This window comes from Pan troglodytes, chromosome 1, assembly GCF_028858775.2.
Source record: "Pan troglodytes isolate AG18354 chromosome 1, NHGRI_mPanTro3-v2.0_pri, whole genome shotgun sequence".
In the NCBI taxonomy this organism is placed as follows: domain Eukaryota; kingdom Metazoa; phylum Chordata; class Mammalia; order Primates; family Hominidae; genus Pan; species Pan troglodytes.
In genome coordinates this window covers 166,796,659-166,821,481 of record NC_072398.2, presented here as the reverse complement: position 1 = coordinate 166,821,481, position 24,823 = coordinate 166,796,659, and the positions used below count along the sequence as shown (strand labels likewise).

General features: G+C 42.6%; 1 protein-coding gene and 1 long non-coding RNA gene across 8 annotated transcripts in view; one reads left to right on the top strand and one right to left on the bottom strand.

Moving 5' to 3' along the window:
• The window catches only part of ROR1 (receptor tyrosine kinase like orphan receptor 1), a 407,220-nt gene extending 394,688 nt beyond the window's left edge, over positions 1–12,532 (top strand). For both annotated transcript variants that reach the window (XM_016919829.4, XM_016919825.4), the window contains one exon: positions 8,499–12,532. In XM_016919829.4, the coding sequence (XP_016775318.1) occupies positions 8,499–9,926 (1,428 nt within the window). In that variant the 3' untranslated portion in view covers positions 9,927–12,532. The remainder of the gene's footprint in view (positions 1–8,498) is intronic.
• LOC107966977 (uncharacterized) overlaps positions 3,439–24,823 on the bottom strand; it is a 29,755-nt gene continuing 8,370 nt past the window's right edge. For 2 of the 6 annotated variants that reach the window (XR_008547800.2, XR_001707051.4), the window contains exons 5-6: positions 22,859–23,082; positions 3,440–4,703 (exon numbers count right to left, since the gene is read on the bottom strand). This is a non-coding gene — a long non-coding RNA (uncharacterized LOC107966977). Of the gene's footprint in view, positions 4,704–15,613; positions 17,528–19,606; positions 23,083–24,823 lie in introns of those variants that run through there. The other 4 variants (XR_008547801.2, XR_008547798.2, XR_001707050.4 and 1 more) reach the window with 4 other exon arrangements.

Sequence of the window (24,823 nt, the reverse complement as noted above, 5' to 3'; positions counted from 1 at the left end):
TCTCCTCAACTGAGAACTGTCAGAAATGGACAATCTCAGACCCACATAGGAACTCTTGAGGTGGAGCCCAGCAATCTGTGCTTTAACAAGTGGCACTGATGCCTGCTCTGATGTAGACTGTGCTGGTCAGTACTTGAGATTCAGGAAGCAAGTCAGCCCATAGGGAATACCAATCTCAGAGAAAACTGTGCTGCCAAAGAGAAAAAGGACCTGGGATAGCCCTCCTATTACCAAAAATACTCCTCTAATTTTAGTAGGGCCAGGGTCTGCTCATCATTCCTCTGATGGGGTGTATTAGTCTGTTTGAACACTGCTGATAAAGACATACCTGAGAATGGAAAGAAAAAGAGGTTTAATGGACTTACAGTTCCACATGGCTGGGGAGGCCTCACAATCATGGCAGAAGGCAAGGAGGACCAAGTCACATCTTATGTGGATGGCAGCAGGCAAAGAGAGAGCTTGTGCGGGGAAACTCCCCCTTATAGAACCATCAGCTCTCATGAGACTTATTCACTATCACGAGAACAGCATGGGAAAGACCTGCCCCCATGATTCAATAACCTCCCACTGGGTCCCTCCCACACCATATGGGAATTCAAGATGAGATTTGGGTGGGGATACTGCCAAACCATATCATTCGACCCCTGGTCCCTTTCAAATCTCATTTCCTTACATTTTAAAACCAATCATCCCCTCCCAAAAGTCCCCCAAAGTCTCAACTCATTTCAGCATTAACTCAGAAGTCCACAGTCCAAAGTCTCATCCAAGACAAGGCAAGTCCCTTCTGCCTATGAGCCTGTAAAATCAAAAGCAAGTTAGTTATTTCCCAGATACAGTGGGGGTACAGGCATTGGGTAAATACAGCCATTCCAAATGGGAGAAATTGGCCAAAAAACAAAGGGGCTACAGGCCCCATGCAAGTCCAAAATCCAGCAGGGCAGTCAAATCTTAAAGCTCCAAAATGATCTCCTTTGACTCCATGTCTCACATCCAGGTGACTCTGATGCAAGCAGTGCATCAGACACCTCTGCACCTTTGCAGGGTAGAGTACCCGTCCTGGCTGCTTTCATGGGCTGGCATTGAGTGTCTGGGACTTTTCCAGACTCACAGTGCAAGCTGTTGGTGGGTCTACCATTCTGGGGTCTGGAGGACAGTGGCTCTCTTCTCACAGGTCCACTAGGCAGTGCCCCATTAGGGACTTGTTATGGAGGCTCCAACCCCACATTTCCCTTCTACACTGCCCTAGCAGAGGTTCTCCATGAGGGACTCACCCCTGCAGCAAACTTCTGCCTGGGCATCCAGGCATTTCCATACATCCTCTGAAATCTAGGTGGAGATTCCCAAACCTCAATTCTTGACTTCTGTGCACCTGCAGGCTCAACACCACATGGAAGCTGCCAAGCCTTGGGACCTCCAACCTCTGAAGCCACAGCACGAGCTGTACCTTGACCCCTTTTAGTCATAGCTGGAGTGGCTGGGACACAGGGCACTAAGTACCTAGACTGCACACAGCAGAGGGACCCTGGGCCCAGCCCACAAAACCATTTTCTCCTCCTAAACCTCTGGGTGATGGGAGGGGCTGCCGTGAAGACCTCTGACATGCCTTGGAGACATTTTCCCCATTATCTTGGTGATTAACATTTGGCTTCTCATTACTTATGCAAATTTCTGCAGCCAGCTTGAATTTCTCCTCAAAAAATGGGATTTTATTTTCTATTGCATTGTCAGGCTGCAAATATTCCAAGCTTTTGTGCTGTTTTCCTTTTAAAACTGAATGCATTTAACAGCACCCAAATCACCTCTTGAATGCTTTGCTGCTTAGAAATTTCTTCCGCCAAATACCCTAAATCATCTCTCTCAAGTTCAAAGTTCCACAAATCTCTAGGGCAGGGGGAAAATGCCGCCAGTCTCTTTGCTAAAACATAACAAGAGTCACCTCTGCTTCAGTTCCCAACAAGTTCCTCATCTCCATCTGAGACCACCTAAGTCTGGATTTCATTGTCCTTATCATTATCAGCATTTTGGTCAAAGCCATTCAACAAGTCTCCAGGGAGTTCCAAACTTTCCCACATTTTCCTGTCTTCTTCTAAGCCCTCCAAACTGTTCCAACCTCTGCCTGTTACCCAGTTCCAAAGTCACTTCCACATTTTTGGGTATCTTTTCAGCAGCACCCCACTCTACTGGTACCAATTTACAATATTAGTCCATTTTCACACTGCTGATAAAGACACACCTGAGACTGGGAAGAAAAAGAGGCTTAATGGACTTACAGTTCCACATGGCTGGGAGCGCCTCACAATCATGACGGAAGGCAAGGAGGAGCAAGTCACATCTTACGTGGATGGCAGCAGGCACAGAGAGAGCTTGTGCAGGGAAACTCCCCCTTATAGAACCATCAGATCTCATGAGACTCAGTCACTATCACAAGAACAGCATGGGAAAGATCTGCCCCCTGACTCAATTACCTCCCACCAGGTCCCTCCCACAACATGTGGGAATTCAAGATGAGATGTGAGTGGGGACACAGCCAAACCATATCATGAGGCAAGCACAAATGCCATGTGAAACCTGCTATTCTTCTGTAGACACTTGTGTCCAGCTAGAATCAGCTTCAAAAGAATAGCATAGATTTGAAAAAGGGCAGCAGTCAGTCTTGGGACATTAGAACATGGGGAATTAACTGGCCTTGAGTGAAAGGGACCACAGGGGGAGGTTTGGAGCTGACTTATGAATATGGATCCTGTTTCAGCACCTACTGTTGTTAAAGCCCCGTTTCTGTCCCAGAGAACCACCCTGGGCTCGATTCCCTGCACCCTAATGTAGCTCTGTTTTTTATCTGTGTGTCTACTTCAAGTTAGACTCAAAAGTAGAGCAATTATATGACATTATGTTCAAGGCAAAAAGTAACAGAGCAGGCTTCATGTTGCATACAGATGTTGGCGGCTATTGCAAAATCCTCACCGCATATCCTATGGTAATCACTTCCTTAAAGTAAGCAGGAAATAGGTTAGTAGTAGGCTGCTTCACCAGGAGTCATTTCAAATGTATTGTCACCTAAGGTATAACTTCCCAAAGATGGAAAGAGATAAAGCCACTGAGTCTGCCCTCTTTATCCATCTACAGCCACCAAGGTAATTACAGTTTTTAAAAACGCTACTCATAGTTCATTGCTTTCATATCTAAAGTTAAGAGATCTAAAAGTTCCCCCACATCCCCACTTAGCAGTCATCACTAAGGTGAAAAAAGCTACCAGTATCAGCCTGGTCTCTCTTATCAGCAGTTTAGAAAGTACTACAATTTTCCCATCTGACTCACATCTAAATGACTCGCATCTAAGATGTTTTTCCTTCATTTTCCTTCCGTAAAGAGTTCATTTAAACTCTAATACTGTTGCTTTTCAAAAATTTCTAAAGAAAGAAGCATCTTGGAACAATGTATTAACTTCTGCATCAACTTTTATTTCATATAATAATTTTATATAATTTTTTAAAGGCAGATGTGTGTTTACTTTGAGAAGTAAAAATGTTAACATTGAAACTGAAAGCCTGTTTCAGTTTTAAGGTATTTAATTGCCTTACAGCATATAATAAACCGAGGCCATCTTGTCCTTCAACTAATGGAGGGAGTGATAAAGAGATAGGAGCCCGGGACCCTATTCATTCCAGTTTTCCTTTGTACTTGGTTTACTTTGGCACCATGCCTCATGTGTATTTTACACTTCTTTACATTTTGTACATCCCTGTATGACAAATACTTGTCAAACAAAAACTAAACAGATTTATAACCCCTTAACTTGAAATGAGCCAAAATTGAACTGCCAAAACTTTATGACTTCATTTTCTTTCATAGTTTTCCACCACATTGGTTCAAACAGACAAACCCCACTTGAGGTCAAGCAGAGGTCATTTCACTTTCATTACTAAAATATAATTTACAATATGCCAGACCTAAACAAGTTTAGCCTAAAGGGTTTGTATAATGTAAACCATCTGTTCCTCAACAATACAGCTAATTTCCTGCCATCACCGTACAGTCTACTGACTGCTTCTTTAAGGGTTTTTATGATTTTTTAACTAGTTCAGGATTTATGTAAAATTTGAAAATGAGTCTATAGTTAGGATTCATTTGTACCAAGTAACTTGAGCACCTTAAAAATGCAAATCACTGTGGAAATTGTTCCCCTGAAACCAAGCTAGGAGCATTTTTTTTCTGGGCACTTCTTTGCTGGCAGCTGCACAGGTGTTCCAAGAGAAGATTTTGTGGACTCTGCCATTTTAGATGCTTTCCATGCCTCTTTGCAAAGCAAACCCCCCAAATTTAGTTTTCAGTAGCTCTAGTAAATGACTCCTTGGAGAAGACTTGGGATTATATGCTATATGGCCAACTGGATATTGGCGAGATAGGACAAGATACACTTTGGGGTAAAATCTGCTTTCTTTCATGTGTCTGAACAGGGAGGAAGAACAATTATAATTCCATAGAGTGACCACATACTGAAGGCCAACCTCCTAGCTCTGTGAGGTGGCAGGCCTCTCAGGCTGAGCCTCCAGAGACATTCGGCTTCAATCTGGGATCGCTGGCCAGCAGGCTTCTCTGGTTTCAAACAGAATGCTGTGGCCGAAACAGAGAGCCTTGGAGTTGCAAGTGTGGCTCTTTCGGCTCTCCTGAAAATTCTTGATACTTTCTTTAGCCCCTTTCTCCATCTGTAAAATAGCAAAATTAGGCGTTCTGTTTCCAAAGGCAAATATATGAGAACAAATTTGCTTACCTCAGTGGAGGGGAATGCAGCTGGCCTTCTTAGCCACGAAGCCCCAAGGCCATGTGTAGGGCTGGTGCCAAGGTCCTGTCCACCTCTTCCTCTTTTCCCACCTCCAGAAGTTTGGCTGGCTTGCTTCCTTTACCCATCTGCTACCATCCACTCTTCCACACGAGTTCTTGTTGCCTTCGCCTTCATTCACATCTCAGAGGAGCCAGCTACAGGCCACTCAACTTCTCACCCACCCTCAAGCTCCAAAACAAATTCCCTGTCATTTTTAAAGGATTTTTTTTTTAACTAGCAACTACAGGAGAACAGAGAAAGATTAACAGGAAGAAAGTTAAACACTCTGGAACTACTTAAGGCTTAAATGGATCTAAATCATTTGCATTACTTTACTTCCTGGATGACTTTCCTAATAAGGATAATAAGAATGATTTAAAGGGCACTTATTAGGTGGGAATTACGTTCGTACATCGTTGTATTTAATTCCTACTGCAACAGCTCAAGCTAGATAGTACATTAGTTCATAGATATGGAAACAGAGGTTCAGAAAAGTTAAGAAATTCACCCAAGGTCAGTGATTAATATTATAAGACCTATGCCACAGGATCATGGTGTTAAATAAGTTAATATTTGCTAAGTGCTTAGAACATTATCTGGCACAAAGTAAGTGCTATGTAAGTATTAACTATTATTCATAAAAAGCAGCAGATTCAAGATGCAAACCCAGATTTATAGGAGTCCAAAGCTCACTTAGTTTGAATTATGCCATACTGCCTATGGATACTTTTCAAGCAGTGAAGGAGGAGAGGGTATTGGGTTTCTAACTCCTCATTATACCAGCCTAATATTCCATGAGTTTACTTCCTAATTCCCATTTTCCACAAAGAAGTTTTAGTACTCAGTCCCTTAAACTTCTCTATCTCCAAAAGCGTAGAGATCTTATTTTTGTCAAAAAGTAAGTGATGTCTACTTTGCCATTCAAGGGACCTTCACCTAAACTGGATTTATTTACATCATTAGGAAAAGTTTTGATGGAAATCTCCAATCTTAATGTCATGCAGGAAAAATTCACCTTGAGTTACTCTTGCCAGCAAAAGTAAAATCATCTGAGTGCTACAAGACAAAAAAGTAGGGTTGGCTCAACTGGTTACCTTTCTCATCACCCACACCTTGCTCTCTCAAAGGAATTCTACAAGCTCCCACAAGAATACAGACCCTAAAAGCAAAAGGAGAAATGGTGGATGGACTTATAATTGCAAAAGATATTTCCTAGTTCAGTAAGATGGGAAGATTCGCCTATTGTTTTTTTTTTTAAATAGTTATTTAATTTAAAAAAATAGTAATTTAGTAAATTAAATAGTTATTTAATTTAATATATTCACCTGGTTGAAAAATTTTAAAGCATAGAAAAGCATGAAGTGAAAAATCTCTTACCTCTGCCCCCCTTTTTCTAGTTTCTACTTCCATACCCCCAATAATCACTGCTATCTATTTCCCAAGTATCCTTTCATAGTTTCTTTATGCTTATACAAAGAAATATGTTTCATGTGTTCTTTTTCTCCTTCTCTCTTACACAAAAGCAGCACCCAGCATTAACTGTTCTGTTGCTTTTTATTTTTAGCTGAGCAAAGGATTTTGCAGACCTTTCCATACCAGTACATACGAAACGTCCTCATTCTTTTTTTTCAAATGTGGAATATTCTATTTACTAGCTCCACTGTAATTGATTTAATATATTCTCTATAGGGACATGGAGGTCATTTATAATATTTTGCTATTACAAACAATACTATATTGAATAGAACTAGATCAATAAGATTTAATTTACTGAAAGTTTAAAGCAACAAATTACCATTACTTTCAGCACAAGTAAACTTTCTAAAACTCATTTCCAAATATAAACCTCACAAAATCTGCTTTGATGAACAAATAAGACCAATTTATAATGAGACAGTTTATTTGCATAGAATAATTAATGTTCCAAAATCCCCAATCCCAATTTGTCCTTTTAAGTGAGTATTTTGCTGCAAGTTTATTTACACTTACAATTAGGTTAGTGGGCATTTTGCCCTGAAAGATATCAGCCTAGAACAAATCTAATCATCATGAATTCTAAATTAGTAGAGTTTGGATAAGAGAACTTTTTTACCAAATTATCTAAACTGTTGTTTTAAACTCTGTACAGAGAGCTCTGGATTTCATATGTATTTCAACATTGTCAGTTTCAGTTAGAATTTTCAGGGTAGTATTCTTTTTTAAAAAATAAGGATTTGAAGGATGGGGATTATTTGAAAAATCAGTTGTATGTAAAATGCATTGTTTTTATTACTTTCTTTTCTAACAAATTAAATGAAACATCAGACTAAATTTGAGGTACATTTTAAAATAGTAAAAACATATAACATTATAGACATTTACTTGCCAAGGTCAAATGTCATGATTCAATACTTATTTTCATTGTGAGCTAATGCCTTCACCTGTCTGTCTTAAGGTCAAGTAATAAACAACCCACTTGCGAAGACCTAGGGATATACGTTGGTATGAAGGGCAGTGCTTCCAATAAGATTTCCCTTGAAATCTCGTTGTGAGGACAAAATACATGCATAAAAAGAACAGAAACATCAAGTTGATAATAATAACAAAAAGTTAAATAGTACTTACCATGGGCCAGACATAGGTCTGAGTACTTTACAAACATTAACTCATAGGTCTGAGTGCTTTACAAACATTAACTCATTAAAAGTTTGCAATAACATGGTAAGTACAATTATTATCATCCCATTTTATAGATGAAGGAATTGAGGCACAAAGTTAAATGTTGTATCTGGGGTCACACAGCTGGTAAGTGGAGAAGGCAGGATTCTAACTCAGACTGACTATGGAGGCCACTTGTATAACCAGCCACCACACTGCTTTGTGTATGTGGTGGCATTCACAGTAAAGGCAAAAGAGTCTAGCAAAGAAATGACCATAGTGGTCAGGGAAGGTTTTGCGGGAAGTGGGGCCTGAAACAGGCTTTTTAGAAAAGAAAGGATTTAATCAATGGAGAAGACCCCATTTCAGACCTTCCCATCTCTATTGTGAGTACTTCAGAAGGACAATCTTTTGTTTTGGTTTCTCTTTTAGCACAATAAATATTCGAAGAATGGCAGAACATTGGAGGAACAAAAGTATTAGGCAAGAATGTAAACGGTTTCAGGAGTGGACATTGAGAAAACCTATTTAACTAAAGTGATGCCATCACACAGAGAAGTAGCAAGGGATCATGTCAGGAAACTGAGTTAGGACCAGATTACAAATGCTCTGAGTACCAGGCTGTAGCCTCTGTGGTAGTGCTTCTGACACCCTAATCTTCACAGAAACCACAGGGGTCTTGTTAAATGCACATGCGGATTCAGTAGGTCTGAGGTGGGCCCGAGAGTCTGCATTTGCAGTAAGTTTGGGTGATGCTGATGTTGCTGGTCCCCAGACCACAGTTTGAGTACCAAGACTCTAGACAACAGCAAAAAACCATTTTGTGGCTGGGTTGAGGGAAAGGGATAGGGTAGTGATGGAAAGTTGTCTATGGCACCTCCCCTGAGTTGCAGCCAACGATTTGAAAGACATATAGACCTACAATATTTTATTTAATTTGTTTATAGAACCTTTTTCTATATGCCCCATCCCTCCTTTCGGATGCAAAGCTGTCTTGCCTGAAGGTATGTTTTAAACCACGTTTTTACTCTCTTTCATACAGAGCAAGGCTAAAGAGCTGCCTCTTTCTGCTGTACGCTTTATGGAAGAATTGGGTGAGTGTGCCTTTGGAAAAATCTATAAAGGCCATCTCTATCTCCCAGGCATGGACCATGCTCAGCTGGTTGCTATCAAGACCTTGAAAGACTATAACAACCCCCAGCAATGGACAGAATTTCAACAAGAAGCCTCCCTAATGGCAGAACTGCACCACCCCAATATTGTCTGCCTTCTAGGTGCCGTCACTCAGGAACAACCTGTATGCATGCTTTTTGAGTATATTAATCAGGGGGATCTCCATGAGTTCCTCATCATGCGATCCCCACACTCTGATGTTGGCTGCAGCAGTGATGAAGATGGGACTGTGAAATCCAGTCTGGACCACGGAGATTTTCTGCACATTGCAATTCAGATTGCAGCTGGCATGGAATACCTGTCTAGTCACTTCTTTGTCCACAAGGACCTTGCAGCTCGCAATATTTTAATCGGAGAGCAACTTCATGTAAAGATTTCAGACTTGGGGCTTTCCAGAGAAATTTACTCCGCTGATTACTACAGGGTCCAGAGTAAGTCCTTGCTGCCCATTCGCTGGATGCCCCCTGAAGCCATCATGTATGGCAAATTCTCTTCTGATTCAGATATCTGGTCCTTTGGGGTTGTCTTGTGGGAGATTTTCAGTTTTGGACTCCAGCCATATTATGGATTCAGTAACCAGGAAGTGATTGAGATGGTGAGAAAACGGCAGCTCTTACCATGCTCTGAAGACTGCCCACCCAGAATGTACAGCCTCATGACAGAGTGCTGGAATGAGATTCCTTCCAGGAGACCAAGATTTAAAGATATTCACGTCCGGCTTCGGTCCTGGGAGGGACTCTCAAGTCACACAAGCTCTACTACTCCTTCAGGGGGAAATGCCACCACACAGACAACCTCCCTCAGTGCCAGCCCAGTGAGTAATCTCAGTAACCCCAGATATCCTAATTACATGTTCCCGAGCCAGGGTATTACACCACAGGGCCAGATTGCTGGTTTCATTGGCCCGCCAATACCTCAGAACCAGCGATTCATTCCCATCAATGGATACCCAATACCTCCTGGATATGCAGCATTTCCAGCTGCCCACTACCAGCCAACAGGTCCTCCCAGAGTGATTCAGCACTGCCCGCCTCCCAAGAGTCGGTCCCCAAGCAGTGCCAGTGGGTCGACTAGCACTGGCCATGTGACTAGCTTGCCCTCATCAGGATCCAATCAGGAAGCAAATATTCCTTTACTACCACACATGTCAATTCCAAATCATCCTGGTGGAATGGGTATCACCGTTTTTGGCAACAAATCTCAAAAACCCTACAAAATTGACTCAAAGCAAGCATCTTTACTAGGAGACGCCAATATTCATGGACACACCGAATCTATGATTTCTGCAGAACTGTAAAAAGCACAACTTTTGTAAATGTGGTATACAGGACAAACTAGACGGTCGTAGAAAAGATTTATATTCAAATGTTTTTATTAAAGTAAGGTTCTCATTTAGCAGACATCACAACAAGTACCTTCTGTGAAGTTTGACTGTGTCTTACTAAGCAGGACAGACACTCGACCAGAAAAAAAAAAAAAAAACAAGCAAACAAAAACATTGTGGGATGTGTACTCCATTGGAGTGCATGACATGGCATTGGGATTGGAACATGTGGTTTCGAGCACTGAAAGCTGCAAACCAGTGAAGAGGAAAAGAACCTTGTGATTAAATATAAAACCAAAAGTCAAATGGTGCTTTGTGTTTTAGCCTTCAGTCACCATGACTGGTCCCTCACCCAGATGTATATATACCATAGCATTTGTCTACCTGCTGTCTTTTCTTCAGGACAGATGTTCAGGAATTATATTGATTGAATTTAGACTCTGTGCATGTTCTTATGGAAATGATGTTCAGAATCCATGAAGAAACTTCAGGCCAAATTTGAAACCCTGGAGGGAAATGAGCCATAAGAGAAGTATAACAAGCCCTGAAGCCTTTTATGTCGTTGTGCTTCTTTGGGAAGGTGTAGAGTGTGCCTTTTTGTGAATCCTCCTCTGATCATGAGGGTCTTTCCCACAGTTTCTCACAGTGTGTTTACACTGCCCTTGGAATAACACAGCGCATCAGACCATAAGAAGGCTAGATGTGGATGCTAGAATTGATTGTTGGTTGATAGTTCTCTTTGCTGGATTAGGAATGAGGCGCCAAAGGAAGCACAGCCAGGAAAATGGCCCCACAGCCTAGATCAGCATCTGTGGGAAAGGAAAAAGGGTTCCCAAGGGGACAGCCCCCATAGGAGTTTTCTAGAACCAGTAACACTGAAAACTAAGTGTGTGGCTACAGATGAGCACGCCCACCCCTTGCAACTCCCTGTTTACAAGTTGTCCGAGGCATTGGAGTGCTTATGGTCAATGGGCTCTAGGGAAGTAGGAAACTCCATCATGATACAAATGTCTAGTAATTTTAAAGTTTCTTTCCCTTTTTTTCTGTGCTGGAAATGTTCACAGATTTGATTCCCGCCCCAAGAATTACAACAATGTATTCATACAGTCAGTTGGAATCCAAAGGCAATTAATTCTATTTTGCAAAATATGATGGTCTTCCTAAAAAACAAGTACTGAGTTCTCATTTCAAAAGTTACCAAGAACTGAATTCTTTAAACTAGCAAACCGAAGTAACATGACCATTTTTGCCTTAGTGGGAGGTTTCAAATGTGCAGCTCATGGCATTTACCTGCCGACCATCTTTTGCCAAGTTTAGAATTCTTATGCGTTTCAAGTTCTATATAGAAAGTAATTTTACTTTTGATTTTTCTCTTGTTAAAAAAAAAAAACTCCTTTATTCTAAGAACAATGTCTCAAAGTCTCATTTTTACTTTAAAGGTATAAGAGACTTGTAAAGAGACTTACAGGATATAAAAGTAATTACTGGAAATGATATTTGATGAGGAGAATGTAAGAGAATGAAAAACACATTGATGTTTTCATTTTTAAAAAATACAACTAGCATGAGAAATCAAGAAAATATGTTTACCAAAATGCATTGCAATTTTCCCAAACCTGAGTCTTCAAATAACAAACATGAACTTACAGGTACTGTGAACTAGAAGAATTGGTTATATCCAGATTTCTGGGAGATAAATTAAAACATATTTTTGTGGCATAAATAAGCTGATTCAGAAGTTACATTTCTTAACTTTAGGTAGAGGAGAATATTTGTATCCTTTTGTTGCTATGCAACTGTTTAATGATGAAGCTTCAAACCACAATTTTGTATATCATATGACAATCAATTGTTTTCCAAGAATATTTATTATTTTAAGTACACAATTTCAGTGAATCTGAGTTTTTCTAGGAGTCCCTTAAAGGGAAATTAGCATTCCATGAGCCAGTAAAATACCTACTCTGGTAAAACATTATTATGGTTAAAAAGTAAATTCAAGTTAGTTTTTTATAAAGAACTATAACATTTATTTTAAACATTTTATAATAACTGAAAACATTAAAGTGAGCAAATGAAATTTCAAAACCACTTGTAATAATGTATTTTATAATCGCACTGTGATACTATATAACACAGTCTCTTTTGTATTAAAATAGTATTTTTTTCACAAACTGAAAAATATCTTTTCCTTTGTTGACAATGTTTTGTAAGATGACTTTATTTTCAGATCTTTTTCTCCTTTTTTGCACAAAACTATGCTTATGGTTTGTGTCACAGAAGTGAAAATATATCTTTGCATTTTTATATCTGGTCTGTTTTTCTTGTTTCCTTTGTTTTTAACTTGATATAGATTTTCTTCAAATATATAATGGCAATTTTCAGATATCTCACCTTACCATATCTTTCCTTATTTTCACTGCATGCATTTAATCACTGTATTACTTAATGTTTGATTTGTTATTATGGGCATTTCAAATAGACAAGCATTGAATTGTAATGACAAAAAGGCTATTTTATATTAAGGATATATGCATTTGTATTTCACACACCAGAGATGATATTAAACACTGATTATTTTATGCTGCTGTTTATTAAAAATGTTTACTATAAAATATTATTTCCTGAATATTGCTGTCATAGAGGTATTTGGGGATTTTAATATTTACATTTTATAGAAAGAGGAATCACAATTCCTATTTGCTGTTATTTCATTAAATTTTTTTTTTCGGTAGGCTTTTAAAACAGACTTGGGCATTATTTTGCTAGCAACCATAGGTGGAGAGGGGAATCCTAATGATTTCATAACTGAATACTATCCACCTATATATGGCAAGCTTTGAATTTTTAAAATCAAAATAATATATTGAATAGTTACAACCAATGGAATATAAAAAATATTTGATTTTAAGAATATAGTTGCATCATTTTCTGCCTTGATGTTTCCATATAATCTTAGATATCAAAAGTCACCTCTTTGGACTCTAAAGAAGAAGAGGCTGTGTACATCTTCTCATGCCCAACTTAGCTTCCAAACATATTGATAAAATAAATGGGGCCATTTAATTGTCACAACTTATCTTTATGACCTTATTTGCCCAAAAGAAAGAGTTCCTCATCTGGCAATTAATACACACGGTCAAGGAAAATGAGTACCATAATGAAAGTTCAAAGAAGTTGTCCATATCTGCTATTTAACACAGAAAGGAATACAATAAAACCTTTAGGGCCTTATCCATCTGTTTTAGGTACAGCTCTTGTCACCACCTCAACAATCAAACTCAGTAAAGCAATCCCTTCACATGGCAGTGAGATCCGTGTCAGGCTGGGTTTCTCCCTCTCACTTGAATTCCTCAGCCTGCCTTTTACCCCCATTTCCTTCTTTTATCTCCCAGCTCTTGACCCTCCTGCCATCCCCAATCCCTTCAACTCTGAGATTCCCTTAATTCCCTAATCACCAACATCTGCAAACTCCTAGCATCACCTTCCCATAATGCCTACTACAATACTGAATAAAGAGGAGCTCTTTTATCCACACATCTTCTAAGATGATTACCTATCCCAGTACTTCTCAAAGTGTGGTCCCCAGAGCAAAGAAACAGCGGCACCCTGGAACTGGTTAGAAATGCAAATTATCAAGCCCTACTTTGAAGTACTAAATCAAGGGATCCACGGGAGATGCTAGGGGTGAAGTTCATCCTCTTAATTTAGACAGCATTTTTTTTTTTTCAGCTAATAGCTCAAATGCTAAAGAGGAAATTCTGGGGATGAGACCCAGAAATTTGTGTTTTAGCAAGCCTCACATGATTCTGATATACTCTAAAGATCAAGAACTGACTTAATTTAAAGGCACGGGGGTGGGTGATCATTACATTCTTTTGTTTGTTTGTTTGTTTTTTTGAGATGGAGTCTTACTCTGTCACCCAGGCTGGAGTCCACTGGCGCCATCTCAGCTCACTGCAAGCTCAGCCTCCCGGGTTCACGCCATTCTCCTGCCTCAGCCTCCCGAGTAGCTGGGACTACAGGCACTCGCCACCGCGCCCGGCTAATTTTTTATATTTTTAGTAGAGACGGGGTTTCACCGTGTTAGCCATGATGGTCTCGATCTCCTGACCTTGTGATCTGCCCGCCTCAGCCTCCCAAAGTGCTGGGATTACAGGCGTGAGACACCACGCCAGGCCGATCATTACATTCTTAGTAATGTGCACGTAAGCATTTAATAACATTTTAGCCCCTTTATTCCCCTTTGAAGAAAATCAAATTTTACTGTAAAATTCAGCACTAAAAGCTGTTTGTGTTAGCCATTTGACAATTAGCTATATTTTTCGAAGTTGTTCCCTTGGATAGAAAACTGACAACATGTAGTCTTTGTCAAGAAGATATTCCTCATCCAGTTCACCTGAGACCTAAATTCTTGGATAGTGGCCAAATGCTTTTTCCTTCATATGGACAAACTCAAAGAAGTTGGTCTCTTAGTACACGTTTTTTTGACCCATGAACTGATGATTGACAAAACAAAACAAAACAAAAATCCCTTCTATGTTGCAACTTAACAAAGTTAAGGTCAAGGATAGGCCGGTCTTTGGGAGGAGGGATAGGCTCAGCCCTAGTAAGCATCAAGCAGGAAGCTGCTGCAGGGGCTCCCCTCCCTCCCTTGCACTTCCTGTGATGCCCTGACCCAGCTGGCTGGATGCAGACACCTGTGGCTTGTTCTGCTGTTTTCCTTGGCCAGCTGGAATCCATCATCAGTCCCTGGCTGGCCATGAGTGCTCTTCTGCCCGGACTTTGCTCTCCTCTGCCTTTAAAGGGCTGAAAGCTCTGAGGAAGGACAGAAAGAGGGATCCAAGGGAGGTTCTGGGGTGCAGTTCATACTCTTCTTAATTTATATGCATTTTTTTCAGCCAATAGCTCTAATGCTAAAGAGGAAGTGCCAGATTAGAGGAGAAAGAACAAGGGAGCACACACAAGAAAGGGTTTTTGCAGCCAAAATATGACTGCATTGAAGTTTGTTACCGTAAATGCCAACGGTAATAGGACACTGTTAGCTCAAGAAAAGGAGAGTCTTACAAACCATCAAAGCACTCAAGGTCAATGTAATCCTCTGGGAAATTAGGCTGGGAAGGCTTAAAAATATAGACATATAGAGGGAGAAGGTCTGCTGACATATTTATGACTAGTTGAATCTTAAGCACGTATGAATTGCTTACTCACAAATGAGTACCATAACATTTGCTGACCGGGATTGGCAAGATACCTTACCAAATGACTATGTTAGTAAATACAGTCATGCGTTACTTAACGAAGGGGATACATTCTGAGAAATGTCCTTAGGTGATTTCGTCATGGTGCAAACATTATGGTGTACAATTACACACACAGTACAGACTACTACAAACCTAGGCTACATAGAGTATGGCATACTGCTCCCAAGCTACAAACCTGTACAGCATGTTACAGTACTGAATACTGTAGGCAACTGTAATACAATGGCAAGTATTTGTGAATCTAAGCACTTATCATGAATGGAGCTTGTAAAACTGGAAGTTGCTCTGGGTGAGTCAGTGAGTGGTGGGTATTGTACACTACTGTAGACTTTATAAACACTGTACACTTAAACTACACTAAATTTATTTAAAAATTCTTCAATCGTGAATTAACCTTTTGATTTATGAACTTTTTATTTTAACTTTTTGACTCTTGTAATAACACTTAGCTTCAAACATGTACAGCTGCACAAAAATATTTTTTATATCTTTATAAGCTTTTTTCTATTTTTATTTTTTTTTAATTTACTTTTTAAACTTTTTTGTTAAAAACTGAGATACAAGGCCAGGCGCAGTGGCTCACACCTGTAATCCCAGCACTTTGGGAGGCCGAGGCCAGCAGATCATGAGGTCAGGAGATTGAGACCATCCTGGCTAACACAGTGAAACCCCGTCTCTACTAAAAATACAAAAAAAATTTAGCCGGGTGTGGTGGCGGACGCCTGTAGTCCCAGCTACTCGGGAGGCTGAGGCAGGAGAATGGCATGAACCCGGGAGGCGGAGCTTGCAGTGAGCCGAGATAGCGCCACTGCACTCTGGCCTGAGCAAAAGAGCGAGACTCCGTCTCAAAAAAAAAAAAAAAAAAAAAACTGAGCTACAAACAGACACTAGCCTAGGCCTACACAGGATTAGGATCATCAGTATTGCTGTCTTCCACCCCCACATCTCGTCCCACTGGAAGATCTTCAAGGACGATAGCACACATGGAGCTGTCATCTCCTATAACAGTGCCTTCTTCCGGAATTCCTCCTGAGGGATCTGCCTGAGGCTGTTTACAGTTAACTTTTTGTTTTTAATAAGTAGAAGGAGTACAATCTAAATAACAATCAAAAGTATAGTACAGCAAGTACATAAGCCACTAACATAGTTGTTTATTATTATCAAGTATTATGTACTATACATAATTGTATGTGCTATACTTTTATGCGACTGGCAGCACAGTACGTTTGTTTATACCAGCATCACCACAAATGCGAGTAATGCATTGCACTCACAATGTTACGATGGCTATGACATCACTAGGTGATAGGAATTTTTCAGCTCCATTAGTATCTTTTGGGACTACCATTTTAAATGTGGCCTGTTGTTGACTGGAATGTCATTATGCTGTGTGTTACTGAACTGAATTCTTATCTAATAATGCTTAAGAGAAAGTCCCCTCTTTAAAATTAGATGGGACGTTACTTACACTTTGAAAAAGGACAGTATCTTGACATCCTGAAATAAAGATAATTCAGAGAATATTCAATTTGAAGGAAAGCAGTTTTAAATGTCAATCTTCATGGACTTGTGCTCCCAGTTGTAAATCCAAACACACACAAAACAACAGAACTACCTACACAAAGCCATAGATTAATGCTTAAGCTCTGCCCAACCGTACGGGCATATGGACCTTGCATCAGAAATAGGTCCAGGACAGACCCCATCCTATGGCAGGTGCTCCTTACCTACTGCAGTCCTTGGGCATTAGAAAAAAATTAGTCCAGTTATTACTTGGGCCTATTTTAACACAATTCCCTGAAAGGCTTCTTTTGGGTCTACATGCATTAAAAATCACTTAAAAGGGACTGAAACTCCCTAATGGCATAACCTAGGTAGTTTACCAAGAGTCAGTCTAGTAAGACTAAAACTAATATTCAGACAAAATGACAGTTTAGGACTTATTTTTCATTCCAGAGTTCACTGGAATTGACTTTAACTGATCGATTTCAAATAGATCAATTCCAAATTGGCCAATGTTGATTGTATTGGTCAGCTTGGCTGCAGTAATAACTCCAAAATCTCAGTGGCTTGCCTTTCAAGAGCAAATGATTATTTCTCACTCATGTCTATCAGCAGAGTTGGTCTGCTGCAGTGGCCCTGTCTCCAGGTCTCTGAAGGACAAAGTGTTCTCATGACAGAGGAAAACAGCAAGAGCAGAACTGAAACACAAGCACTCAAAAACTTCTGTGCAGACAAGTCAGATGTCACATCCTCTCAGTCAACACAAATTCTAAGGCCAAACCTGACTGCAGGACATGGACATATCTCCACCTGCGGAGAGGTACAGACAGTTGTATAGTCATAAGCAGGAATATAGAATCTTCTTGCAGGGAAGGAAGTGAATAGTTGGGAACAATAATATGATCCCCCAGGCAGCTGAATCCCTGAGTGAATAGAGGCTGTGTAGCAAACCCAGGTGGAAGGAAAATGGCTGTGCTTTAGTCAGGGGTAGGTTGAGGCGGCCTTCTGGTACAGCATGAATCAGCAGGTTTGGAGCACAGGTGCACACCCCCGCATGTTATGTAACCATGCCACGTGAGGCGCATTAGGTGATTACCCATGTGAGCTCGTGCTTGGCTCAGAGCCGCTATTGTCTGTAAAATCTCTAACTATACTGCTAATGCTGTACATACAGCTCACTTATGCCCAGAAAGAGAGTAAAGCCATGTCGAAGCTCTAAAATTCCTCGAGTGTTTTTCCAGCTACCTGCCACTCACCCTTCAACTCCCCTCGGACTTCAATTAGAACCTGATAATTGGCGTCACAAACAGGATCCTGAGGTGAGTGAGCCTTTTGTCCCTTCTGATTCTGGGTCGGCCATGTGGCCGCAACATGGGTTGTGGTACCCGGTGGCAGCTGTGCTGCTCAGACAGGCTCCAGTGGAAGGAAACCTGGGTGGCAGTAGATGGGTCTGCCACGAGCATGGAGAAGGTGCTGAAGCAGTGGAAGCACAGAACACCAAGAAGGAGCAAGCTTTTGCCCGCAGAGTTGGATGGGCATTTTTGACTGTGCTACAAGAAGTACACACCCAGTCCCTGAGGGATGCAGCACAGGTCAGGGCACTCCAGGCACAGGCGGGTCACCTAACACCCGGCTACACAGCTCAGAAAAAGAGTTAGAAGCTGCCGTGAATGGGGACTTCTAGGTGCAGGCGGGGCATTTGGAGGCTGGCTACAGAGCTTGGAAAAGTAATTCGAGGCTGCTGTGAATCCAGGCCTGGGTCTGCTGTCTCGGCTGGAGACCCCCCACTTAGTCTGATACCAAGGAGGAAGAACCTCTGTTGTGGGCTTGCCCAGTGGTTCATCAGAAGGTAGTTCATGAAGAGCCATTGCGGCCCCAAGGGCAGGCTCAGGGACCCCCCCACCATAACACAACATACTTCATATACTGCTTGTACCCCAACTGAGTTGCAGGAATTAGGCAAGCAGTGCCACGGCATCCAGGGCAAACTCTGCCCACATAGATGCTTTGTTTGTGGAATGAGGGAGCAGGTAGTATCTCCTATTCCACGTCTGAGATGGAAAAGCTGGTCTGTATCATGACTCACCCCTCCCTCTGTCAGCAGCTGCAAGTAAGTAGGTGGTTGGCACAAGGGCAAGGTGACCACACCCTGACTGAGTGGCTAAGGGCAGCCATATGGACTGTGTGGAATGATGCCGGTGAAATACCCAAAACCATGAGTAAATGGCAGTCGTATACTGATTTGGTGCAAGTCATCTGGGAGATGGGTATGCAGCAGGCTATGTTTGGCCTGAATACCCAGGGGCCAGATGATGAAAGTTTCACCTCCCACATGAGGGATCTCTTATTGAGTTCTGCCCCACTGAGTGCCTTTGGCTTCCTAGCTGCTGTCTTCACTCGGTACATAGAGCGCAGCGTACATGAAGTGACCACTGCTATGGCAGGTCTCAGGCAAGCTGAAGACCATCCACAGGACTGAGGGGTCTGTGCCATAAAGAAGGGGAAGATGCTCCACCTGAAGGGTGCCCCACCATGGAGAAAAGGGCCCCAATGAGTGACACACACAGATGTGGATAGATTTGATTTTGGCCAGGGTTGACTGAGGGAAAATCCATAAGCAGCCCAGTGAAGGACTCTTAACTTTGTGGAGACAGTTGTCTCCGGAGCAGCAATTCCAGAAAATGTCCAAGGGGGAGAAGGACATTGCTGTGTGACCCAGTCCTGCCCAGGCACTTCAGCTTAAAGACTACTTGCTGCAACCAGGCAGAAATGTAGAGGCTTTTCTCTTTGATCAGGGAACTGGCCAAGGTGCCCAGCCTGGGGGGACACCAAACAACCAGAGGCCACATGTGGAATTAGCGATCCAATGTACAGCGGGTGCCAGCACTGGTGGATACTGGCGCCGATGGCAGCCTTGTTTATAGGAACCCAAATAAGTCTCTGGGCAAACCTGCTTACATTGATGGTTATGGAGGCTGGTCAGTGAAAGTGAAACCTGTATCTCTGCACCTTGGCATTGGCCGTTTGGCTCTCCGTTTACATACTGTGTGTATCTCTCCCACATCTGAATACATTCTGGGGGTGGACATTTTACATGGCCTGGTGTTACAAAGTATGGCCGCGGAATTCAGGCTCTGAGTGCATGTGGTGAAGCCAGTTCTGCGTGGACATACGCATCACCAGCCTCAGGTCCTACCACAACCCCAGTGGGTTACTTCCACCCGTCAATACCATTTGCTGGGTGGGCATACAGAGATAACTGAGACAATTAAGATGCGGGAGGAGGTGCAGATAGTGCGTGGCACCCACAGCCCCTACAATTCTCCAGTGTGGCCAGTTAGAAAGCCTGATGGAACTTGGCAGATGGCGGTGGACTATCAGGAACTGAATAAATTAACACCCCCTTTGCATGCAGCTGTACCATCAATCATGGATTTGATGGACCATTTGACGATGGAACTGGGACAGTACCACTATGTAGTGGACTTGGCCAATGCATTTTTCTCCATAGAAATCGCTCCAGAGAACCAGAACAGTTCACCTTCTTGTGGAAAGGGCAACAGTGGACTTTTACAGTGTTGCCACAGGGCTATGTGCATAGCCTCACCATATGTCATGGTCTAGTTGCCATGGATTTAGCCACCTGACAATGTCAGAAGGGGTCTGCCTATTGCATTATATTACTGATATTAGGTTAACCTCTGATTCTCTTGCAGATTTAGAAGCGGTGATGCCCCTCTTGCAGCAACATTTGGCAGCATGTGGTTGGGCTGTCAATGAATCCAAGGTCCAAGGGCCTGGATTATCTGCCAGATTCTTGGGAGTTATCTGGTTGGGTAAGACAAAGGCCATCCCAGAGGCTATTATTGATAAGATTCAGGCATATCCCTGGCCCACCACGGTGAAGCAGCTGTAAACTTTTGTGGGACATTGTTGTGGGATATTGTTGGACATCTGTGCCCCATTTAGCTTAGATGATAAAACTGTTGCATGGTTAATAAAAAAAGGGACCTACTTGGGATTGGGATGATGCAGCTGAGACCACCTTCCTGGCAGCCAAATGGGCTATTCAGCAGGCACAAGCCCTACAGGTAGTTGACCAGGGGTGCCTGTTTGAGTTGGTATGCATGTGACCACAGATGGCTTCAGCTGGGGCCTGTGGCAGCACGTGGAGTGCTTGAGAACGCCAGTAGGCTTTTAGTCCTAACTATGGAAGGGAGTTGAGCTCTGGTATTCCTTCATAAAGAAACAGCTAGCAGCTGTGTATGCCACCTTTCAGGCTTGTAAGAGTGTGACAGGATGGGCTGCAGTCATCATGCAGATGACTTACCTAAAAGCAGGATGGGTACATTCATGGGTAATGACCTCCTGGACTGGGATGGCTCAGACAGCCACTTTGCCAAAGTGGGGTGCCTACTTGGAGCAGTGGAGAACGCTGAGTACAAGTCCCTTAGCAGCAGAGTTGCAAGAGGTCTTAAAACCTGAACCTGTAGTCCTAATGTAAGATAAGGCCATGGGGCCTGAGGTGCCCCTAGACCCTGAGCCTTCACTGTTTAAGGGTGTCCCCCTATTCCCGATGGGGCATGGTACACAGATGGGTCTAGCCAAGGTGCTACTGCTGCCTGGACTGCTGTTGCAGTCCAACCTAGTACTGACACCGTATGGTTTGAAACCAGGTATGGACAAAGTAGCCAATGGGCTGAACTTAGAGTAGTATGGATGGTGATCACCAAGGAGGTGACACCTATAGTTATCTGTATCGGTAGCTGGGCAGTCTATCAAGGCTTAACCTTATGGTTAACTACCTGGAAAATACAAAAGGGGTTAGTCAGCCACTGACCCATTTGGGGCCAAGTCATGTGGCAAGACCTTTGGGAAATGGGTCATCAGAAAGAGGTAACTCTTTATCATGTCTCAGGCCATATGCCTTTCACTACCCCCGGCAATGATGAAGCAGATGCCTTGGTTAAGATCCGATGGTTAGTCAGCACCAACATGAGATGTGGCCTTGTGGCTACACTGGAAACTGGGACATGCCGGGGGGTGAACTGATTTAACGGGTCAATAAGCATTGGGGTCTATTCCTGCCCAAGCAAGGCATTTGAGAGGCTTGTCAGAAATGCCTGGCATATGCTCAGGCACACCCTAAATGGAGGCAGGGGCCCAATATTACACAACAAACGACAATAGGGTGAGTGCCCTTGACCAAGTGGCAAGTAGATTACATTAGGCTGCTGCTGAAGTTGCAAGGGTATATGCATGTGTTAACAGCTGTGGACACAGTCATGAGCCTGTTGTTCACCTATGCTTGCAGAGTGGCCAACTAACAGAACACCATCCAGGCCCTGCAACACTTATATGCCCTGTATGATCGCCCTCTGGCTGTTGAGAGTGATAAGAGAACACATATCACTGGACAACAGGCACAAAAATGGGCATAACAAGTGGACATAAAGTGGGGATTCCATGTACTATATAACCCGCAAGCTGCACATATAATTGAGTGGTATAAGAGGCTCTTAAAGAATGGGTTATGCTTGCATGTCACACCCCTGTCTTTGTGGGGCTGGAGTTCCAGGCTGGACCTGGTACTTCAATCCTTGAATTAACAGCCACAGAAAGTTGGCCCACTTCTGGTGGTGGCTTTGTTACACTGGGCCACCATCCCCATCCGGTTGCAGATACATACCAAGGGTGACCTCCTCCAACCAGGTATGGGGATGAACAGTAACCTGTTGTTACCAGCCCCAACGCCCTTGAAGGCAGGGGAACAGAAAACCTGGCTGTGGCCATGGACCCTCCAAGCCCCCCACTGCCAGTGGTTGGCCATCGTAGCTCCCTGGGGGTAGGGCATACACTATGACTTGCATGTCACTCCTTGGGTATTCAATACATGGCCCCTGCAGTTGACTGTTTGTAGGGGAATGGCCAGGGAAGGCACCCTCCTCCAGGGAATATATGTATTGCTTGTGTGACCTATTATGAGTTCCCCTGTGACTTTGGCACAGATACAGGACTCAAAAGAACCATGGGGAGCTGAGAAGGTGTGGTACCATCATCCAGGGCAAAATCCCTTGTTGGCTGCATTGTTATCCAGGGATGAAAGGTTAGCCTGTATTTTGCTTGAGAGACGTGATTTACCTCTGTTAGTACCTATGCCTGCTCTGTCATTTCAACCACAGGTTAACATGCTCCAACTGCATCATGAACTGGGCCCACACGTAGGCTGAGGTGACCAATATTTCCAACGGTTGGCTCTGCACCACTCTTCCAGCAGCAGTTGTGGACAGCTTGCCTTGGCACAGGCATTCAGTGTCTGCAGAGAACTGGACATGGCTGGAGACTTGGGGTCCCATGGCTGACACCTGGAATGCAATGCAGCAAGCTTTGGACAAAAGACACTGCAAGACCCATGGCACACCTACCCCTGGCTGGCCTGTAGTGTTTATGATGGGTGGGGCTGGCTAGTGGGGGAACATGTAGTACCCCTAGCCCAGGCACCGCGGTGCATACAGCAACACTGGGGTAACACCACTGCGGGATGGGTACCTGTCATGGCCTGTGTAAACATAATACATGTCACTCCACTGAAGTTATGGTGGGTATTCCTGGGCTCTGGCCTATGCTGGGCCCTAACAGTCATAAGTAGCATAACTGGGATCCTAGTAGTGAGCTATTGCTCTCTGTATTGTTGTTTGAGCTATGGATTCAGGGCTCCGCCCTATGGGCATGTGTCCCTGCCCAGAGGATGCCCTGAGCCTAGCTGGTGGAGTGTAAGGGAAGTGGCTGTGCTTTACTCAGAAGTAGGCCAAGGCGGCCTTCTAGCGCAGCATGACTCAGTGGGTTTGGAGCGCAGGTGTACAACCCTGCACATTATGTAACCACATCGCATGAGGCATATTAGGTGATCACCCATGTGAGCTTGTGCTTGGCTTGGAGGGACTATTGTCTGTAAAACATATAATTACCCTGCTAACGCTGTATATATGGCTCGCTTGTGCCCAGAGAGAGAGTAAAGCCATGTCAAAACTGTCTACAATTCCTCTAGTGTTTTTCCAGCTACCTACCACTCACCCACTGACTCCCCTCAGACCTCAGTTAGAACCTGACACCAGGGCACCCATGTCCTTCTCTTTCCTCAAATTCATGACAGACATCACTAATTGGTGCTCTTCCCAACTGAACTCAGACTTAGCCTTAAAATTTTCAACATAGTTGCCTGAACAACCTACCACTCAGAAATGGCACTAGAAATAAAACTTGTTAGCCATCCCTGTGCTGGGGCAATAGTTGTCAAACCAGGTTATTATCACAATTGTCTGGGGGAGAACCTAAAAATTATAACTTCTCAGGACCATTCCAGAATGTACCAGAAAAGCTACCTTGAAAATCTCCTATAAATCCCTGACACATAGCATACAGCACTGTAATCTCTAGTTCCTCCTCCTTCCTGGGACTTGGACAAAGAGAATGCAAGCATACAGCATGTATTTTTCAACTGCACTGGCAGATGAGCTAGCTGATTGAGCAAGTAAGGCAATCTCTATTTTCTTATGCATCAAATGGTGTAAATATAGCATTTACACCATTCTGAACACCAAGAGTTCTGATGTCAGATTGTCTGGCTTAAATATCCCCTTCACCCCTTGGTAACCATGTGAACTCAGACAAGTTACTGAACTGCTGTTTCTTCACCTGAAAAAGTATCTGTTTTACAGAATTGTTATGAGATTTAAACAAGGTAATTCATGTAATCTGAATAGAAGAGCACTTGACATAAAGTCCTCTAAAAACACAATCTATCTAATTTTATCATTTTTTTCTATAATATTTATCTCTCAGAATTTGTATGAGCATTTAATGAGAATATATGTGAGTATATGAGAGGTATCTGGGCACATAGTAGGTGCTCAAAGAGTGGTAAGATTGTTATTATTCAATGTGTTTTAAACAACTTTTGCTAAGGGATACATATTTTCTAGTATGGTAAACAGAGAACAAAATATTCCATTTAATTATTAATGTATATGCCGTCACATAGAACACCCAGAGGACTGGTGCTAAGGAGGTGGGGGTGGGGTTAGCCAGCTCCTCATTCAGTTCTAT